Here is a 22,155-nt window from a genome sequence, read left to right on the forward strand (position 1 = left end):
GACTCTCAACAATATGCTTAGATAAGTGAGAGGTAATGGTTGTCTATCACTGTTGATGGGTGCTCTGCCTACTATTAATTATTTTGCATATAGAAGACAGTGTGGACACTTTATTTAAATGACTTTACAGATAAGTTTCCCTGGCCTGCCTGTTGGTTCCTCCTCATGCTTCCATCACTACATTTCATTAAAAAATCAGAAACAAAGGCCTGTGTGCCAACTGTGGGGAAGGGTGAGTGGCTGGGTTTGGAGATAGGAGTAAGATTGCTCAGAGATCATTTCAAACAACCAGAAACCTTCAACCTCCCTGGGGCTCTTTAAATAATGGAAAAATAAATAGGAAAAAAACCCAGTGGTGCAAGGTTTGTAGAATAATTGTGACAGTACATGAACAGTCAATCTGCAGAAGTGAATTTGGATGTGTACTGCCTGACAAAACACTAATTGCCTGTTGATTTAAACTCTGTAGACTAATAACATGATCTTTCTGGAATACTTAATTTCTGGAGAACAAATGGAGCTTGTTTATAGGCTTCATTTTCTGAACGATTTTTTAAATTTTATTCAAAAATTTTTTTTAGTTAAACAGACATTTATTTCCATTATTAAATGAAATGCTCTCGGGAAGAGGTTTTCTGATGTATGGCTGGAACACACAGATTTGAGTCTTAGAAAATGTGAAAGATAAAAGCAGTGCATGCATGCTAAGTCGCTTTAGTCATGTCCGATTCTTTGCGGTCCCATGGACTGTAGCCAGCCAGCTCTTCTCTCCATGCGATTCTCCAGGCAAGAATACTGCAGTGGATTGCCATGCCCTTGTCCAGGGAATCTTCCTGCCCCAGGGATGGAAACTGTGTCTCCTTTCTCCTGTATCAATCAGCAGGGGGGTTCTTTACCACTAGCACCACCTAAAAGCAGTCGATTTTTTTTTTAATTTGGCCTTGAATATATGTTATAGGAAATGGCAATCCACTCCAGTATTCCTGCCTGGAAAATTCCATGGACAGAAGAGCCTAGTGGGCTACAGTCAGTCCATAGAGTTGCAAAGAGTCAGACGTGACTGAGCAAGTACACTTTCATATGTTACAGGAATATTATCTAACACTACCAAACATTGATGATTCATTCACAGTTCCCCACAAAATCCTCCATCTCTTTCTGTTTTGAATAATAAATAAACTTGTTCTATTTGTATTGAAATGAAACATTAACAATGTCACTATAAAGGAAATTTATTGGCATAAATCCTAAGAATTATTTTAGGATACACCCAAAATATTAAACTTGCTTCCTAAGATTTACTCATTTTTGTTAGTTAATGGTCAGACGTCTTTGAATTATATGTTAAGGAAAGGCTTTGAAAGATAACTTTGCATAAAAACTTTTGCAACTTTCAAAATGTAGAAGGACTTATCAACCCAATATGGTTAATATTGATATATATACAAATATTGTAATTTCTTGGGGGAAAATCCCAGAAGAACTCAGAAGTAGGAAGAAGGGATTGCCCTGTGCTTTTCCAGAGCACTAGAAAGTCTTAAAATCATGAGTTGGCTTTTGGGAGAGCATGTCTAAACTTTACTATATCTAGAAATATAGGAAGATTGGACAAGAACACCCAGAAATGGAAACTCAACAAAGGAGAGTTACATAGGCTGATAGCATTACTCTTAAGTGCTAACCATGGAAGAGGAAATCCTGGCTAAAAACACTTATTATCTATATAAATTTGAGGACAAGAATATCTCTATTGTATACCCTTTTGTATCAGGCTGTCTTAGCTTGATTCCTTAAACATCTAAAGAAAATATGCTCTGTTCAGATTCACTAAACGGCCTCATTATAACTGGGCTTCTTGGAGAATTCAACTCTAAGAAGAGAATGCACTGGCTAAGGAACCAAGGGCTCTAGACAATTCTATCTTATTGCAAATCTATACACTGACATTGAATCTTGGTTTACCGGGGAGGTAACAGCTTACTTTTAGAGTGTTGAAAATGTAGATCTCTGAGTCCACAAGTCTAAGAGATTTGTCATGAATTCAGTAAATATCCAATTCTTGTGTTATCCTATCCCAATAGTCTTCCCCCTGCTCCATGGCTCAGATGGTAAAGAATCTGGCTGCAATGCAGGAGACACAGGTTCCATCCCTGGGTCAGGAAGATTCCCTGGAGAAGAAAATGGCTACCTACTCTAGTATTCCTGTCTGGAGAATCCCATGGACAGAGGAGCCTGGTGGGCTACAGTGCATGGGGTCCCAAAGAGTGGGACACGACTGAGAGACTAACACTTTCACTTTCACTCTCCCAGTTGCCTGTCTCTACCATTCATCCTCTCCACTATGTGATGTGCTGTGCTTGTTGGTTCTCTGCCCTTAACTAAACCTGTCTCTGTCTCCCAACTCTAGCCACTTCCCAAAGCTCACCTGGAACTGTGCTCCATAACTGGCAAAATATCCTCTATCGTCAGATGTGTCACTCAAATTCTCATCTCTCTTCTTGCATACTGAAGCACTAGCTTTCCCTGAAAGTACCAAGTCCCTTCAGATTTCAGGACTCAGAGGTGGGGATGGTATGCTTTCCTCTTAGGTCCTCCTTACTATTTTCAGGTTACATTCCTCAAGCCTTATTATGATCTTAATGCACTTTATGCCTAGAGTTTAGCTCTTAAGTTAGATTTCTCTTGGTTCCATTTGAGTTCAAACTAAAAGTCTGAGTGTCTTACAAATGATCAACTATAGGGAATAAGCTACAACCCATGAAACGAGTAACAGGGTTTAGAAATGCATTTTCTCTGAGAGATTTTAGTTTTTGAGATATTTTAAAATATTTTTAGTTGATTATGTTTGTACACAGTCTCAAATTGTCAAGATGTGAGAATTGAATTTTTAATGTTCTTGATAATGTGGGTTCATATATTTGGGGCATGTCAGACTCATTAACAAAAGAAGTAAATCAAAGTGCTGTAGATATTTTGGGCTCTTTGAAACTGCTTGAATTCTAGATATTAGTTTTATGGAGAACTATGTGTCTTGAAATTATACAGAGAATTTGAAGATATCCTGCTCTTATTTCAGTTTCACATATTCTACCCATACTTAAACTACTGCTCCTTAGGAAGAGAAATGTCATATTTGAGGTAAAAAGGTAAACCATAGTGGAGAATTATCTCACTTTCACCAGTGATATCTAGATATTTGAACTCAAACAGCTTTTCCTCTTTGCCTCCTAGGCCAAGAAGACTTGTTTTTCCTCGATAGTCAGTTTTTGTTAAAACTGTTTATTCTGACTTTGACACTTTCCCTAAATATTCTGCACAAGTGGAAAAAATTCCTGTATACTCTGGGGTATAAATGACTAATTTTAAAGCTCAACTAGAAAAAAAAAGTGATACCGTGATCTTGTAGTCCTGTCAAATGTTATTTCCTCTTATTAAATTCCTATTTGGATCACATAGTGTAATAATCTGGTGATCACATTTTTTAAATGATCAAAATATACCATACATAACATTGTGTTGACTAGAGGAAAACTGAAAAAATGACCATGTAATAAATTTGACATACTAATATGTCAAAGACTTAGAAATGGCAGGGGCTTAATAAGTACTTCTTTATAGGTGAATTAAAAAATAAGCCAAAGGATCTTGCAATAAGTTGTTATATGACTTGGGTAGGAAAAAATAAAACTTTTGTACTTTTTTGATCTTATAAATGACAGTATATGTATAGAAACTCTGAACCCATATGTGAACAAACCATATCCCACACAATGTGTTACATTTCCCATAAAATAAATTCTTTTAAATTGTCAGACCAAAAGGAAACTAACAGCAATAGCTAGCTTACTTGCTGCTTGCTGATGCCTTATGTAACATCTTTTTTTTTTTTTTTAAGTATAATTGCTTTACAATGGTGTGATAGTTTCTGCTGTACAACAAAGTGAATCATCTATATGTATATATATATATATATATCCCTCCCTCTTGAGCCTCCCACTTCCACCAACCCCACCCCTCTAGGTCATCACAGAACACTGAGCTGAGCTTCCTGTGCTATATGGCTTTCCACTAGCCAATTATTTTACACATGATAGTGTCCATAGGCAGATGAATGGATAAATAAGATGTGGTACATATACAAAATACAACATTGCTCTGCCATAAAAAGGAATGAAACTGGGGCATTTGTAGTGATGTGAATGGACATAGTCTGTCATATAAAGTGAAATAAGTCAGATGAGAAAAACAAATATAGTGTATTACCACATATATATGGAATCTAGAAAAATGGTACAGATGAACCTATTTCCAGACAAGAATAAATATGCAGACATAGAGAACGGACATATGGACACAGGAGATGGGGAAGGGAAGGATGGGATAAATTGGGAGAGTAACATTGACACATATATACTTACATGTCATCTCAACTCAAACTTCAGCTCTGAGGAAATAGGCTTATTATTGAACAGATAAAGAAACTGAGGCTCAGAATGGTTAACTAACTGATTCAAGCTTAAATAAGCAATAATAACACGGCCAGTGTTTCAACGCAGCCCTGTCTGATTTGTGATGGCTTTAACCACTAAACTGGCTGTCACACCTTCATAGGAAGGAAAAGTTGATGAGTAACACCTCATGGTGAACAATTTGTTTTACAAAAAAAGTGTTTCAAATAGGAAAAAAAAAGTGCACATAAATGATTCAGGATGCTTTTATGAACTGGGGCATAAACACAAAGTTTTCCAGTGTGTCTAGCAAGGCCCAAGGCAACTCTTCAGTAGAAAACCTTCATCTGTATTGCAAATACTATTTCTGTGTTTATCTATAACCATGAACATAACATCATATTACAGATGACTGGCTACATGATTTTATGGGGAAAACAATGAAAGCACAGAAGTTCAAGAGAGCAGGAAAAATTGTGAGTTAGAGTTCATAGAAAGCTTTATGAATTTTGCAGCACTCTAAACTAAATCCCAGAGGGGAAAATACTCAAATTGAGACACTTTCCCTCAGAAATCTTGAGAAAATCTTGACATCTTAATTCATTTCCTGAACTTAAATATTTTAGGCTAGTCTGGTGGCACTGTAATAGCCCAGGCAAACATTTTTATTTATTTCCCTGTTGATACCAATATTTGTGCTACAAGCTGCTGTCTGTATTTGCTGCTATTTATTTATTTATTTCCTACAGATCAAATTATTGGCCTAGACATAACGTGCTTTCTGGTGAAGTGTTCCTTGTGTTCACAAGCAAATAGAAAAAGTTTCCATTTTAAATGCAGATTTTTGCTGCATGACTGAATTAATTAGTATTAAAAATATGATATGGAGTCACTTGGCAGTCATGTTTATATATATATAGTAGAAGGGCAATTGAGGGAAATAGTAAATAAATCAAGCAAGTGCCTTTTTTGCATGGGTGGCTGGTCAATACATCAAAATACTGCATCCAGCTCCAGGTCAACCATTTACTGTCTTTGAGCCGCGATTTTATTTCCCCTAAATATTTGTAACACTATTCTATTGAACTGATGTTAAAGCAAATAAGATAATGTGGATGGATCTTTGTAAAACTACAAAGTGTCACACACACACATTTTCTATTAATGCACATTACTTGGTAACAAATCCTATTCCCTTTGGCTTCTCCTGTGTATGTGGATAAATAGGAAAAAGAACAGGAGAATTTTAAGACCAAACAATATAGTGCTTATAATATATAGACATAAGTTCAAAGAGAAGAGTAACTCTGGGCCATCTCACAGCAATGGGGATATCATGGTGAAACAGTTTTGAATCTAGATTCAAAACGGGTTAACCTTTAAGGTGTAGTGTCAGTCCCAAAGCCTCTAAGAATGTTAGGTAGTGATGCTTCTCCCCTGATCCCTCACCATTCACATTTTGCTGGAATCTGAAATTAGCAAAGATGCTTTGAGCCTTAGCTCTATCACATAGTCTTTTTACTTAATCTTCCTGAACCTCCATTTCTCACCTGTCAAATGAATATAATATCTCCCTCAGATTTCAGTTGTCAAGACAGAAGGAGACAATATATGTGAAAAGCCTTTGTAAATTGCAATGGCTTCTACAGAGAACAAGTTATTATGACAATTCACTTAGTCTATCTAGATACCCTTTCAAGATGTCAGTTTCCTCTTAGTGTAGAAAAATGGGTTTATGGAATAATAATAGGATGGATAGAATTTGGTTTAAATGTGTAGTTCTGGTTATTTTCTTCCACATTTCAGACACGAGCTTAGTATCTAAATTATTGCTTAAAGATAAGGAAAAAAGAACATTTCCTAAAAATTAATCCTGCCTAAATTTTATAAGAAATAGTGAACAACCAGTGTAATGTAGATCAAGTAGACACATGGACTCCATAACTAGACTCAGAGCTAAGAAGAGCCTGGCTCCCTCCCTAGAGTGGGAATGACTCAGGACTTATTTTCCTCATTAACAACTAATAAAAACAGGGGGGTTTCTCTTCCCCATATACAGGCTGTAATCTAACATATCCTTTATCTTTACTCAAGCTTTCTGACTGTTCTGTTATCCTGTTGAACCTGTAGCTACATGAGAAAGACAGACTGCGTGTGCTTTCTCTTGGAGCTATTTTCCTCAGTACTCTGGGTTATTTATTTTTCAATTTGAAAATATACATGAATCTAACTAATTACTTTAGTCTGCCATAGGAACCCTATCATTGAGTTATATATATTTTAATGCTATGCTCTAGAATGTTATCAAAAATTGATTTAAAAATCCCCAGCCATATAAAGAGCCTCTTGGCATATTTTATAAAAATCACTGTTGAAGATCTTATCCATTCTATATTTTCCAGTGATGCCTTATAAGATCTACACTAAATATTTCCTTAGAATTTAGTTCCAAAGAAACTTTGGCCTCTGAACTGATTATTTTCATCAGACAGTGAAAGACCTAAGCTTCATTTTAGCAGAGATTTCCATTGACATGTTTACCTTTGTAAAGCCCAGGACAGAAGAATGCATATAATAACCAAATATTTGTTGAATGAATTGATTCAATAATAATTTCTCTTTTCATATTGATTGCAAGAATGCTTAGTGTGCTAAATGCAGTAACTGTAATAGTCTACGTTGCTGATATATTTATTTTCCTCAAAAGTTCAGCTTTTATGTTTTCAATTTCTCTTTAAAAAATTTCATTGACTATATTTCAATTGTAAGTTGCTGCAAATATTTTGGAAATCAGTACAGAATGGCATTAAAAATATATTTTATTTTCCAGATGATAAAAGAAAGACTAGTTTAACTTCATGATTGTTTTGCTTGTTTGTTTTTTTTTACATCTGCTGCTGCTGCTGCTAAGTCGCTTCAGTCGTGTCCGACTCTGTGTGACCCCATAGACGGCAGCCCATCAGGCTCTGCTGCCCCTGGGATTCTCCAGGCAGGAACACTGGAGTGGGTTGCCATTTCCTTCTCCAATACATGAAAGTGAAAAGTGAAAGTGAAATTGCTCAGTCGTGTCCGCCGCTTCGCGACCCCATGGACTGCAGCCTACCAGGCTCCTCTGTCCATGGGATTTTCCAGGCAAGAGTACTGGAGTTAATAACTTATAAAATTAAGCATAGTTTTACCAGAAAAAAATACATAGTCTTTTTTATGAAGCATGACCAGACTTTCAGACAGAAAAGCAACCCAATCAGAAAATATACATATCAGATAAAGAAAAACAAAATAGTTGCACTTCATTTCTTTTTTCATTACAAAACATGAGGGCAACACACACACACACACACACACACACACACATCTATAAAGACAATGTTGCAGATTTCAAGAGATGTAAAACATTTGCTATTTAAAAACTTCCAGAAGGAAAGTTTAATATTAGCATTTTGAAACAATGGAAATCCCTGAAAGCCCCAGCTTTGTGGTTTTATAAAATTGTGTTCTCCGAACCTTTCTGCTAGTGAACAGGAAGACCTAAATCTAAGCCCATCTTAGACTGATGAACGGAGAATAGCATTAAGTGGCTTGTTTAGCTCATCAGACAGGGATCCTGTCTGCCTTGAAACAAAGAGACCCAAAGCTCTCCATTCAGGACTCACTAATGCCTTGTGTCTCATTAAAGAAGAGAGGGCAAAATAGAGACCCAAGTCAGACACAATTAACAAGTACTGCGGGCAGGGATGATGTGGCAAATTTTTTGGTTTCTTAGTGTCCATTTCAGTTTTGTGCCTGGAAGGGTCTGGGAATTCACAGCTCTGCATAAACTCAGTCAGGCTCTAATCTTGCTGGGGGCATGGTTCTTGTGGTTTGCATTAATTTTTTCATAAATGAGCCCCTACTAGTCCTTACTGGAGTTTCTCTTTTTAAGGTTAAATAAAAATGAAATACAGCATATTTATTTTTAGATTTAGGCTTTCTTTAAAGTATATTTCCATTTTTGTAATCAGATATATGTGTTCTTATATTAACAGCTGCAAGGTAGGCTCAAAGGGAAGAATGTTAGAGGCGGGTAGCTCAAAGTTTTAAACTATAATATTAAAGACAGGTAAGGAGAAAAAGGAGAATGCATTAAAGATCTGTACCTCTCTGTGTTGTGAGAGCACATGAATGTTTGTCTAACAGGGGAAGTGACTGACATTAAATTAGCTGTGAGCACTAGCAAACTTCTAGGAAAAGGAATCACCCAGTTCCTGTTTTCCCTCCTTGGGGAGTTTTGAGCTTGTGAAACAAATTAAGAGGACAATAAAATACTGAGTCTCCATTTGGGGCCCTTTTACTTTTTCTAAAGGTTGAGTCCCCAAATTCAGGAAAATGCAAATACTATGGGAAGCATGGAAATGCTGAAAAGTGAAAGTGAAAGTCTCTCAGTTGTGTCCGACTCTTTGAGACCCCATGGACTATACTGTCCAACAGTCCATGGAATTCTCCAGGCCAGAATACTGGAGTGGGTAGCCTTTCCTTTCTCCAGGGGATCTTCCCAACCCAGGGACCTAACCCAGGTCTCCCACATTGCAGGCAGATTCTTTACCAGCTGAGCCACAAAAGAAGTCCTAGAAAGACTGAGGGAAATGACTACTTTTTGGACAAAGGAGCCTGGTAGGCTACAGTCCACGGGGTCACAAAGAGTCGGACACAATTGAGGGACTAAGCACACACAGCATAACTATTATTTAAATAATGTCTAAAAAGTGTATATATTACATTTTAATAAGCTCATTGATGAAGATAAACATCTAAATTAAATCCAGGGGAATTTTAAAGTGTGCAATCAATGTTTAATTAGAAATTGCAAGCTTCCATTGACATTATCTTTGTTCCTGTCTTAAATCTGGATTTCAACAAATGTTATTTTTAAACTTTACTTTTTATCTCAAAAGTTTTTCTTTGGGATTTACTAGATAAGCCTGATGTCAAATTAGAACATCTCAGACAACATTTAGTGTCTAGTTAGTTTTCATTTGCATGTATTTAAAAACACATTCTTATGTTCAATAAAGACATAGATAGGAAAGAAACAATGTCAACTAAAAGCACTGACACTGAAGACCAGAGATGATCTGTTTGAAACCAAGCTCAAATATAAAATACTTTTTGGAATAAAAATTCAGCTTCCCAAACTGACAATGGACAAACCATTAATATGCAGTATGCATAATATTGAGAGAATTGCATACTCCCTTCCATTTACTGATACAAATTTATACATGCAAATATATTTGCACATTGATGCTAATCAACTTGAACTGTTCTTTGTTTCAGGGACAAAATTCTCAGGAAGAGGTTTGATTTTCCTATGAGTTCAATGGAAAAGATATTCACAAAATGTAACATTTTTGATGATTTTTTTCTAAATGAATTAATTTGCAAAACAGGTATAAAAATATCTTAAGTGCATTTAGTAAGTTACTCCTTGTATAAAAATGAGATTCTTGTAAAACCTTCAAATATTTTAGGCTACAGTAAAATTAAATATGTCAGGTAGTGATTTAAAATGCCAATATATAGTTATTATTTATAATAAAATATAGAATTTAAATTTGACATCATTTAAAATGTAAAGCATGCTATTAGCTTCAGACTTCAATTTTCCATTATTATCTTTCATTACTTTCAGTATTTTCCTGTAGATCAGCATATTCCAAAGTACATTCTTGGTGACACTAGTTATGAAAACTATGCCACAAAAAAATGTGTTATTCATCAACAAGTTTGATAAAAGCTATGTGTTATTAGGAATTATTCATAATTGTGTTGTGTGTGATAATAACATAATTTTATTTAAAAAGGGTTGATCTTTTAGAGATGTAAGCTAAAGTATTTATGAATAAAATGATGTAATTTCTAGAATGATTTCCACATATTTTGAAAGTGAAGAAAGATGGGATGTGGGGATGGGGTTAGGTCAGCCATGGATTGATGTTACTCAGTTTGAGTGATGAATACCTTTGGGTTCATTTTACTATATGGCCTATATTTGTGTGTATTTTATATATGTGAGAAATTCTGCACAAGACATAAAAAGCATTAAATAAATAAAAGATGCCTATTTCTTAAAAGTTTTATACTGCATGTAAAAGCTATGAGGAGTTCTAGGTTAAAAAAAAAATCATTTGTTTATCTGGGATCTTCTCAAACTACTGACCAGGGACTCCTCTTTTCAAGGAACGTGTATCAATAGGTCTCCTGGACATTTTGGAAATTGCTATATAGTATCTATGTAGAACTAATGTCTTTTTCCATGGATCATTGTTCATGATAATTCTAGACTACTAGCACACAAAAATATTTATTTACATGTTGAAAATTAAGGTAAAATGGAAAATTTTTAAAAAGAATGATTATTTCCAAATTCTGAGATGTTTGAAGTATCTATAAGTAAAACATCTAATTTTTAAAAATTTCATCAAGATTTATTATGTGTATAAATATACTGGCAGAAATAGTGCTAAAGGAAATACAGTTTCAAAAAGAGTGAATAATAGTCCATATTTCTTAAGCATTTTTTCCATTGGATATTAGCCGTAAATCTAGTTATAGATATTTAATAACTAAATGAAAAACTGTTTTAAAAAAACGACATATCATTATCAACATCAATAATTTTATTATATTTTTATCCTAAATTTCTATGAAATGTAAGAATCTGTTAAAAATCACATTTGAATACCCATAAATTATTTCTCACTCAAGCAAACTATATTAGGCAAAAATATTCCTTAGAATAATATTCTATAATTGCTAAATAAGATTTACATTTCTGCATAAAATGCTTTATAATTTTGCATGTGTCAGAGTATAATTTTACTCTATAAAATTATAAATGTATAATTTTGCATTTTAGTTTCTAAGTAAACTATTTTATTATTTTTGAAATAAGTTAACCATACCTTCTAAACTTTGCATCAGAGTAAAGACAGCCTGTATTGCTATTTATAGATGTCCTTTCTTTCCAGCTTTTTTAGAGACTAGAAGACTCCTTTATTGTTGACTTTTATAAAAATTCAAACTAGAACATTTGCATTAATTACAATATACCACCAAGAATTGCATTAATTTCCATTGATGCCCATTAATTTGATAAATGTTTTGTCATTTGTACCATTTGCACTGTCAAAACAAGTTAATTATGTCTTACTGACATTTTTGACAATTGCTTTAACTGCAAAAAAAAGTATCTTATTTGCTTCCACAAAAATTCAATCTTATCTATTGAAAATTTGAACTAAGTAAGAGAAGACTAGCCCATGTCAGGAGTCTTACAAGATCAACTTAGGATCAATGGTAAATAATGATACCTCAGAATTCTTTAATAGCAGTGCTCATATTTTGAAGTGGAAAATATTATGTACCTGCAAAATCTGTTCTTGCATAATGCCCATCTTCAGATTTAGTGGTTGTAGTTGTGTTATCTGTGTTAAAAAAATTAACAATAAAGATTGATTAACTTGTTACCCAGATATCTGTCTAACAGTATTTTCACTACAATTAAGGAGTTTTCAAATATATTTCTAAGTAATCTTTATACAAAACAGATTTAAAATATCAATTTCTGTTTAAGACTGACAAATAGAAAGATATAGGCTTTCTAATGCTTAGGGCGAGGAAAAGTTTCAAACTATAACTGAGATAAGTTGGGCAAAAGAATAACAAATCAAAACCCAAGAAAATATTTGTTTCTGAACAAGAAACAAAATAGAACATTCTGGGACATCCCAATTATAAAAATGTACTTGAAATATTTCTATTGGCTCAATATATAACAATGGTGTGATTTGCTTTGATTTCAATGTTATACAATAAATCTTTATATTCTTTGCTAAAAATGAGTTTAACTTTCTTTTTACCCTGTTCAAGGAGTGTACCTACAATTTTTTGAATATTGGACTCAGTGTTGATGGCATTGTGAAGACGCAGTGCCATTATACAGAAAAAAAGTATGGACCATTGCCAATAGGCCCTATAATCACCACAATTGTTACAGTAAAATTTACTGTCCATTGTAAACCAAACTTGTGTTTCAAAAATGAAGTCCCTGCCTAATAAAGGATTATCTCCACTTTTCATTACTATGTAAAGACTGAGTGAAGTGAAAGTCGCTCAGTATGTCTGACTCTTTGTGACCCCATGGCCTATACAGTCCAGGGAACTCTCTAGGCTAGAATAATGGAATGGGTAGCCTTTCCCTTCTCCAGGGGATCTTCCCAACCCAGGGATCGAACCCAGGTCTCCCGCATTGCAGGCAGATTCTTTACCAGCTGAGCCACAAGGGAAGCCCATGCAAAGACTAAAGATATTCTTTAAAATGAATTTTGGTGTGAGTATTACCTTGACATCGACCCAATGACATGACTTCAATTTTCTCCTGTTTCTGACATGACGCTTCTTTGATTTGACATGCATTATCATAAGATTTCCCATCAGAAGCACACAGGGGATTGAAGTTGGTTTGAGAACAGTCAATGTTGCACACACACCTAAAGGGAGAGAGAAATAAAATGTGCAACATCAATGGTGTTGTTACCACATTATAAATAAAACACAAAGAGGAAGAATTGCTAGGTTGGCAAAATGCAAGTTGGCAAAATTGAATTGTATCCTTCCAGGGGAAGTTCCTTCACTCTTCTCCCTGAGATGAAAAGAAACATAGAACTAATCTAAAATAATTCAAAAGACTGAGCAATGGATAAAAAATAAAAAAGGGGAAACTCAGAAAATAATCATCAGTTAATCTCTGCCACTGGAACTTTTAAAATATGTACATAAACTTCCCTGCTGATGCCTGCAGAATTTGAATAGGCTGAAGTAGCCATGAAATTCTGCTTTACAATTTCCTTAAATGAAATCTACTGTGTTACTTCTTTTCTCAGGATATTTGAATGGTGAAAGCTTGAGGAAAATGACTCAGAGGACATTTCAGAGAATGTATACATGGAGATTATTTGGAATGCAATCAGGAGTTAAATTTCTTCAGCGTATATGCAGATACACATAAGATGTGCTAAACAGGAATGGTCAGTGTTCTTTAGTATTTAGAGGAGATCATCAAACCCTTTGAGAATCAAATGAAAGGTATAGACCTCTCCTCAGAAGCACTGTACTCATGTAAACAACTGTGCATAATATTTTAGGGGTTTCACGGGCCCCTTGTAGCCTGTGCCATTAAACTCTTTCCCAAATACATACTACTCTCTCTGTTTTCTGTTTTAAATAAGTTGATTATCACTCATGATTTTAATAGATTTCTTAATAGAAATAAAAATTTGGTGAATTAATGAAAATTAGTTTACTTGAATTAAGAGAATTAGATATTTTAAAGCAAGCTTCTTAGGATTTTTCCTATGTCCTTGTAACTCACCGTATTTTACAATCTACTTTTTCACTCAGAATATTGTGTTTATATGTGCAAATATGTTACTGCCTTAGAATATAAACTCCTGTTTAAAATTTTTATTAATATTTCTATTACTTTTCTAAACAGATGATAAGATTCTTGAAGTGATGAATCACACATTTCACTTCTGTATATTTTACTTGGAGCTGAGCATAGGATGTAAGGATAACAAAAACAAGCAGCTGACAACATGCTGGGTTCTGAACACGCATTGCTTTCTTTAACCTTTGAAACAGCCATTTTACAGACCAATGATATTACATAAGGTCAGAGAGATAGTAAACTGTGGAACAAGGACCCCCCACAGATGTGTTAAACTAAAATACAATCCTTTCTGCCCACCACAGGCTGTGTATTAGTTTCCTGGAAAACTTTTAAACATAGTCGTTTATAGGCAGGTTTCTGGGCCCCTTTAAATCTGGGGCAGGGGGAAGCCTAGGGTTCTGTATTCTTAGTTAATCAGCCTGGCATCAGACTCATTTCCTGCCAATCACTGCTTGATTGGTTTGTTGACTGAGTGAGAGAGGGTTTGTCTACACACTAGTGTCTCTCGGAGTGTAGTCTTGAAACCATCTGTATCAGAATTACCTAGATCTTGGTTAAAAATGTTGGCAGATAATGTGCTAATCCATTTATTTTATTTTTTTTAATAAGAGAATTATTCTAGGAACAGTTGGTTATTTTTAATAGTTCACTTAGGTACAAATAAGAGAGATGGCAACCATCTCTAATGCTTAAGTCATTGAGAGCGGTGTTCCTACCTTGGCCATGATGGTGCTACATGATGACAGCTACTGGGATCACAATATTGCTTCTTTGGCTGATTCTTGGCATCTGAAAAATCTGAGATCAGGAGCTGCTACATGTTCAAAGAGCTTTTGGTCCTTGTGATAAAGAATTGGGAGAAGTGACTGTAGCTCAGGCTTGTTCTCAATAAAGAGGAAAGGGGACAGATTTTTGTATTTTTTAAAAGATAGCTTCATTTATGTTGAGGAGAGTTGAGGTTTTGACTATTGTTGTGTTGGACTCTAGAGACCATCCCCTTGAAAGACACTGAAATAATTATCTGTTAGCAGCAGCAGAACAGAAAAGAAGGTATGTGAGAACCTATGAACATCTAGAACAAACTAGGTATTATATCAAGGGATTTTCAGGTTTCTCCAAGTTGAATACAAAGAAATTCAGGGATGTACATCACATATAATCTTGCCAGGAAAAAAAAAAAAAAAAAGACTGGCAATTCAGAAATCCATTTGATATCATAACAAAATAGCAAATGAGAATAGAGATGGAAAGATAAAATTTGGTTGAATTGAACTGGCCAGATTCAACATTTCAGTGAAGAACTCAACTAAACCATAGTACAAATAAATTAAACAATTATTTGGAAAGTCTAACAATAACACTGTTTTCCAGTGGGCTATTTCTTTTTTCCCTTTGACTGATCTGATATTAGTCCCATAGACTTTTTGCTGCCGATACCTTCTTCCCTTTCCTTTTCCAGCATTGCTCATTCAGGGATATCCTTTCAAGGTTTGTTTCCGCTTTGGAAATTCCTCACTCTTGCTGCCACAAATAAAGCCTTTCAGGAAATGCCTAAGAAAAAAAGTTCAGACATTTGGCATTTCTATTCTCATCTCAAAAGGAGGACCTAGACTCTTTTAGGTGAAAGTAAGGTAAGAGTTTTGCCATAAGCTTCAGGCAAGCATGGGTTACACTCATCTTTTCTCTACTGCACAGTGTCATTATATAATACCTCCCCTCCTTCCTCTGTCCTCTTTGAGCCTTGCCTATGTTAAATAAATGCATGAGTATAATCAATTTGCTCATGAATTTCAGTATCAATTGGAAATTTGAAATCTATGGAGAATATTTTTCTTTCTTTGAATAAGTGGAAGAAGCTTCGTTGATTGCTGAAATGGCTTAAAAACTATGTAGATCAGGGAAAAGGAAATGTTGGGATTGGCTTAAAAAGACCTAATATTTCTACATTATTAAAAACCAATGAATTCTGAATACATTATTATTATTTACTATATTTTTTGTACCTAAGTATATTAAGCTTAACTAGTTAGAAGACCATGCAGGATTCCAGGATCAGAGTCTCAAACTCTAAAGTCCATTTTGACTTTTATCAGTAGCGGCTAATCTTTGTGTTCCTGCCCTGCCCAAGACCTTTCACATACACTAAACTTTTAGTAACTGTGGTTTCAATACATACATAAGTGAAATGAACGAACAGAGCAAAAGGATTTTATATTTTTAAAGAAAGGATAAAATTAATCCAAATTCTCATCACTCTACTGCCATAAAAGTAGACATACGGTAGCTGATAAATATTTTTCTTGCCAAATATTAAATGTCCTCACTGAAATCAATGAATATTCAATTGAATTTAAGAATAATGGTAATAATAATAGCTTATTCAATGACAGTGCCTGTCCCAGTGTTATATGCTTTATATGTTATTACTCCTTTTATCCTTCTATCTCTATGAGGTAGTTACTATCTCCATCTTGGGCTTCCCTGGTGGCTCAGATGGTAAAGAATCCACCTGCAATATGGAAACCTGGGTTTGATCTCTGGGTTGGGAAGATCCCCTAGAGGAGGGCATGGCAACCCATTCCAGTATTCTTGCCTGGAGAATCCCCATGGACAGAGGAGCCTGATGGGCTACAGTCCACGGGGTTGTAAAGAGGCGGACACGACTGAGTGACTAAGCACAGCACACAGTATTTTTGTCCTACAGATAAGAAAATGTAGGCTTGGAGAAGTCACACAGCTTGTAAGGAGAAGAACCTAATTTCAGATACAGGCAGTCTGATGCCAAAACCTGCACTGTTCTACATACTGTTTAGTACAATGAAAAACAAAAAAGATCCAAATTCCTGCTGTTAACTAATTAAAGGAATACTCTGGATGAATAAGGCTTGAAAAAACAGTTATGTCTACTTTTGGAATATTTATCATGATTTTATGAATTTAAATCATGTTGACTCAGTCTCTGTCTTCTCAAACAAGTGATTTGTCAGAGATTATTAGTGAGTATGTGAATTAGTGAATATGTCAGAGACTATTAGTTTTAAAAAATTCTGAACAACATCTGGTATTAGAATGAGTAACTGAGATGTATTCAATGAATCTGATTATTTAAGGCATCAGTTGTTCAGAATATTTTATCTTTAAGGAAACCCTATATAAAGGTGGCTCCACAGAAAAACACACAGAGACAGGCACATATGAAATGACTCTACTGAAATGACAAAATCTAGCACTAAATGCAAGTCTGCTTCAAAACTTAGAGTCTGGAAGTTCTAGAAGCTCATATTCATGGCACAAGGGGGGTTTGTCTATTTATGCAAGTGAATGAATTTGTGTATGTATGTATGTGGAGAGGGGGCTGCCTGGTGATGTTGACTACATCGTTAATGTGCCTATTCTTTAGTTCATATCTTTACCTTTCTGCAACCTTCTCAAGGGAAATGTGTCTCTTTTACTTTTGAATTTTACCTGGTACCTAGGACAGTGTGTCACAGCAAGTCTTTAATAAATGCTTGCTGAATGAATTACTGAGATAATGGTAGGATGGAGGTGGAAAAAATTAAAGAAAATAGTCATTGTCTAGACATCAACACATAGGAGAGAGAACCATTGCTATATTCAGATAAATTCTCACCTAACTTTGTGCTACTTGGCACATGGAATCTCTAAGGAAGGAGTAGGATCTTGAAGAACTAAGGTTCACTCCCTTCTTTTATTTGTGTCTACACGGACAAAGGAAACAGAGCCCTCATTAGCCCTTAGCCACTTCAATGGCATAGAATTCCAATTATAATATAAAAAGATGTTTTCAGGTTACTACTTATATTTTGTGGTATTTGGGTGCAGTTCTTAACAGCCATTTGAATACGGATGTGACTTGTCAGTTTAGTGATGATTCAAACTATTGAAAAATATAAGACTCTGATAAAAAAGGTGACAGAATTATCGTATTAATGGTGAGAATGCAGGTCACTCTGTGCTTTCACAGCTTATGTAAATTAATCCAGGATTTTTCTTTCTATAGAAAGAAAAAAATGAAAGGCGAACATTTTAAAAACAGAAACTACCCCTTCTTCCCTGCATTTGGCAAATAATTGCATTATTATTCATTCTGAGAGGAGTAACTGGTTAATTATAGCATGTCACAAGTATTTAATATGAGCCAAGAATTTGTAAGGCTGAGGACTGCATGGATGCCTTTAAGGTTTTTGTGTTTTCTTTTATTCTCCTTTTTTTTTTTTTAACCTATCTCAGTCTTTTGACACTTTGACACTGCGATTACATAGATCTCTTTTCTTCTAGGCTACAAAGAAAAAGAATCAGCCCTACTTGAAAATAATAATTTCAGGGGTCTCTATGTGGAAATACTCCCCTCTGAAAGTCCTTCAAAGAAAATTAACATTGACTGAAAACCTTAGCTGAAAACCTAGCTTAGCAAGAAAGAAGAGAAACATCCAATAATTTTAAAAGATCCTTTGATGGAGTGAAGAATCTAAGTTATACTAAGTAAAATGTGCTATCTAAGACAACTCACATACATTTACAATTACCCCATGAATATTTTGGGGTGTCTGACATTAATTTAGAACTCTCCTGAAACGCCTCTTACAAGGATGTTCTGAAATAAGTTAAACAAGCCTTTCCCACTGTATTTAAGAACGACTCATCATCCACCAGAGTGAGAGGATGTGAGTGCTGCCAGGTAGCACATTACTTATTCATGTGTCTGCTTTGTGGCTGCCCTCTAATTTCACTAGATTTTGTTTCATCTATTAAACATGCCTGTCACTTATTCCTCTCCCAAGGTCCTTGATCTGGTGTCCATTCAGAATTTTACCATACAACACTCTTAATCAGTTTGAAATATCCCACAAGAGGTTTTGATCTACAGTTAGTTGCATTGCAGTGACCGTGATTTCGGGGCTGTTTCAGACCATGACTGGTTTGTTTCCCTGGAGCTTGTCTGTCTCTGAGGTTACGACGCAGAACCCTTCTGGCCCAGCCAGTAAATGAGGTCAGAGCTGCCATCAGTGTCCTCTGTCAGGACTGTAATGGATGAGCTGCATGGTATTAGTAACAGCAAAAACAGTGTGTACCTTTCATTCAAGAGTTCTGTGATACTTTACATGCATTTATTCAATTTTCATGTCACTCCTTTTGATGGAACTTGATTATAAGTATTTTACCTGTAAGGAAACTACAGGAACAACTGAATTGTGGGCAAAAATGAGCCAAAGAGGTGTGAAAATTCATTAAAAAGTTAACCCTCTGTACAGAGGGTGGAAAAGTGCTGACTGGGAGGTGAGATGAGGAAGTCTACTGTGTTGTTATTCAGGTGACGTATGTGAGCTTGGGCCAATTTTTTTTTTTTTTTTTTAGTTTGAGAAAGGCAATCTTTTTGTTTTAAAACCTAGGAGGAAGAAGCAATGCCCTTCTCCAGACACGTAACCCGGCATTACAAGGAGGGGGACCAGGCTTCTCTTGTACGTAGAAAAGATTCAGTTCCTATAAATGTCTATCTGTGGGGCTTCCCAGGTGGCTCAATGCTAAAGAATCTGCCTGCCAATGCAGGAGATGTGGGTTTGATCTCTGGGTTCAGAAGATCCCCCGGAGAAGGGAATGGCAACCCATTCCAGTATTTTAGCCTGGGAAATCTCCTGGACAGAGGGGCCTGGCAGGCTACAGTCCATGGGGACACAACTGAGTCAGACACGACTTAGCAACTAAACAACCACAACAATCTATTTATAAGGATTAAAGCACAGAAATTGGCCTGTTAGATTAAAAGAACTGAGGAAAAGTATAGAACTACAGATAGCCATATCAATGAGTATCTGACTGAAGGGAAACCAAGCTGAGAAACCCTTTCCCTAGGTGATGTCAGAATTTTGGGAAAGAGACTGATGGCCACGTATTAAAATAATGTCTAAAATAATAAAGGTAGATGATAATGACATTGGAGCTCATTTTGTATCAAATTGTGTTTAACTGAGGCTAAAGCCTTTGACTGTGTGGATCACAATAAACTGTGGAAAATTCTGAAAGAGATGGGAATACCAGACCACCTGATCTGCCTCTTGAGAAATCTGTATGCAGGTCAGGAAGCAACAGTTAGAACTGGACATGAGACAACAGACTGGTTCCAAATAGGACAAGGAATACGTCAAGGTAGTATATTGTCACCCTGCTTATTTAACTTATATGCAGAGTACATGATGAGAAACTCTGGGCTGGAAGAAACACAAGCTGGAATCAAGATTGCCGGGAGAAATATCAATAACCTCAGATATGCAGATGACACCACCCTTATGGCAGAAAGTGAAGAGGAACTCAAAAGCCTCTTGATGAAAGTGAAAGTGGAGAGTGAAAAAGTTGGCTTATAGCTCCACATTCAGAAAATGAAGATCATGGCATCCGGTCCCATCACTTCATGGCAAATAGATGGGGAAACAGTGGAAACAGTGTCAGACTTTATTTTTCAGGGCTCCAAAATCACTACAGATGGTGACTGTAGCCATGAAATTAAAAGATGCTTACTCCTTGGAAGGAAAGTTATGACCAACCTAGATAGCATATTGAAAAGCAGAGACATTATTTTGCCAACAAAGGTTCGTCTAGTCAAGGCTATGGTTTTTCCTGTGGTCATGTATGGATGTGAGAGTTGGACTGTGAAGAAGGCTGAGTGCCGAAGAATTGATGCTTTTGAACTGTGGTGTTGGAGAAGACTCTTGAGAGTCCCTTGGACTGCAAGGAGATCCAACCAGTCCATTTTGAAGGAGATCAACCCTGGGATTTCCTTGGAGGGAATGATGCTGAAGCTGAAACTCCAGTACTTTGGCCACCTCATGCAAAGAGCTGACTCATTGGAAAAGACTCTGATGCTGGGAGGGATTGGGGGCAGGAGGAAAAGGGGATGACAGAGGATGAGATGGCTGGATGGCATCACTGACTTGATGGACATGAGTCTGAGTGAACTCCGGGAGTTGGTGATGGACAGGGAGGCCTGGAGTGCTGCGATTCATGGGGTCGCGAAGAGTCAGACACGACTGAGTGACTGAACTGAACTGAACTGAGGCTTGATCACTTACTACATTTATGGCATTGGACTACTTACTTAACTTCCCTAAACCTATGGAAATAGTTTATAAATGTACATAAACTGCCTAATACTATTTCTAGAAGTTGTAATTACCTAATAAGTATTGGTCATCATTAATTTCTTGACTTAGTGATATGAAGCCTGGATGCAGATCAAAACCTCTTGTGGAATAGTTCAACCTTGGGCACCAACCCAAAGATTTTCACTTAGGAGGTCTGATATCAGGTCAAGGTAACTGTATTTGTTGAAAATGCCACAGGTGATTCTGATGTGCAGTTGTGATGAGTTGCAATCATAGTAAATGCTCTTTCTTACCCTGTAACACTAAGAGATTTTTCCAAATTTAGTGTAAGATTTGTCATGGGAAATTCTGATGCTTACATCTGGGATGGGACTCAGAAATCAACATTTTAAGCAAGTTCCTTGGCTCTTTCTAAGGCAGATAACTTGCATAGTCTCTGAGAAATCTCAGCCACACCCTTTTTCTCTTTCTCTTTTATTCCATTATAAGCAATTTAATATTCTTGATTAATGTACATGCTTCAGTTACACACCTTCTCCCACACGCTTTAGGTGCTATGTGTGTAGTTTCAGGTGACAGGGACAGGTGATTAAATGCACTGATTCCAAAACATCCATGGTGGAGAAATCAGAAGGACTGATTCATCAAGTAAAACCAAGATGGCATGATGAGAAAGGAGATGAAACTCTGGAGGGGTCCCCTGTGGCAGATAGTTAGCTCCAACTTCCACATGACTCCCAGGTTTAATGCTCACAAGACAGGAAGGATAAGGCTTCCCTAGGTGGCTCAGATGGTAAAGAAAGTGAAAATGAAGTCTCTCAGTTGTGTCTGACTCTTTGTGATCCTATGGACTGTAGCCTACCAGGCTCTTCCATCCATGGGGTTTTCCAGGCAAGAATACTGGAGTGGGTTGCCATTTCCTTCTCCAGGAGATCTTCCCGACCCAGGGATTGAACCCAGGTCTTCTTCATTGTAGGCAGACGCTTTACTGTCTGAACCACCAGAGAAGTCCACAGAACCTGCCTGCAATGCAGGAGACCTGGGTTGGATTCCTGGGTTGGGAAGAGATCCCCTGGAGAAGAGAATGGCAACCCATTCA

General features: G+C 36.2%; 1 protein-coding gene across 1 annotated transcript in view; it reads right to left on the reverse strand.

The window, feature by feature from the left end:
• TMEFF2 (transmembrane protein with EGF like and two follistatin like domains 2) overlaps positions 1-22,155 on the reverse strand; it is a 277,909-nt gene that overhangs the window by 44,321 nt on the left and 211,433 nt on the right. The window contains exons 6-7 of the mRNA XM_027563245.1: positions 12,828-12,976; positions 11,852-11,911 (exon numbers count right to left, since the gene is read on the reverse strand). Coding sequence (XP_027419046.1) covers positions 11,852-11,911; positions 12,828-12,976 — 209 coding nt within the window. The remainder of the gene's footprint in view (positions 1-11,851; positions 11,912-12,827; positions 12,977-22,155) is intronic.

The sequence above is a fragment of the Bos indicus x Bos taurus genome, chromosome 2 (genome assembly GCF_003369695.1).
Source record: "Bos indicus x Bos taurus breed Angus x Brahman F1 hybrid chromosome 2, Bos_hybrid_MaternalHap_v2.0, whole genome shotgun sequence".
Classification (NCBI taxonomy): domain Eukaryota; kingdom Metazoa; phylum Chordata; class Mammalia; order Artiodactyla; family Bovidae; genus Bos; species Bos indicus x Bos taurus.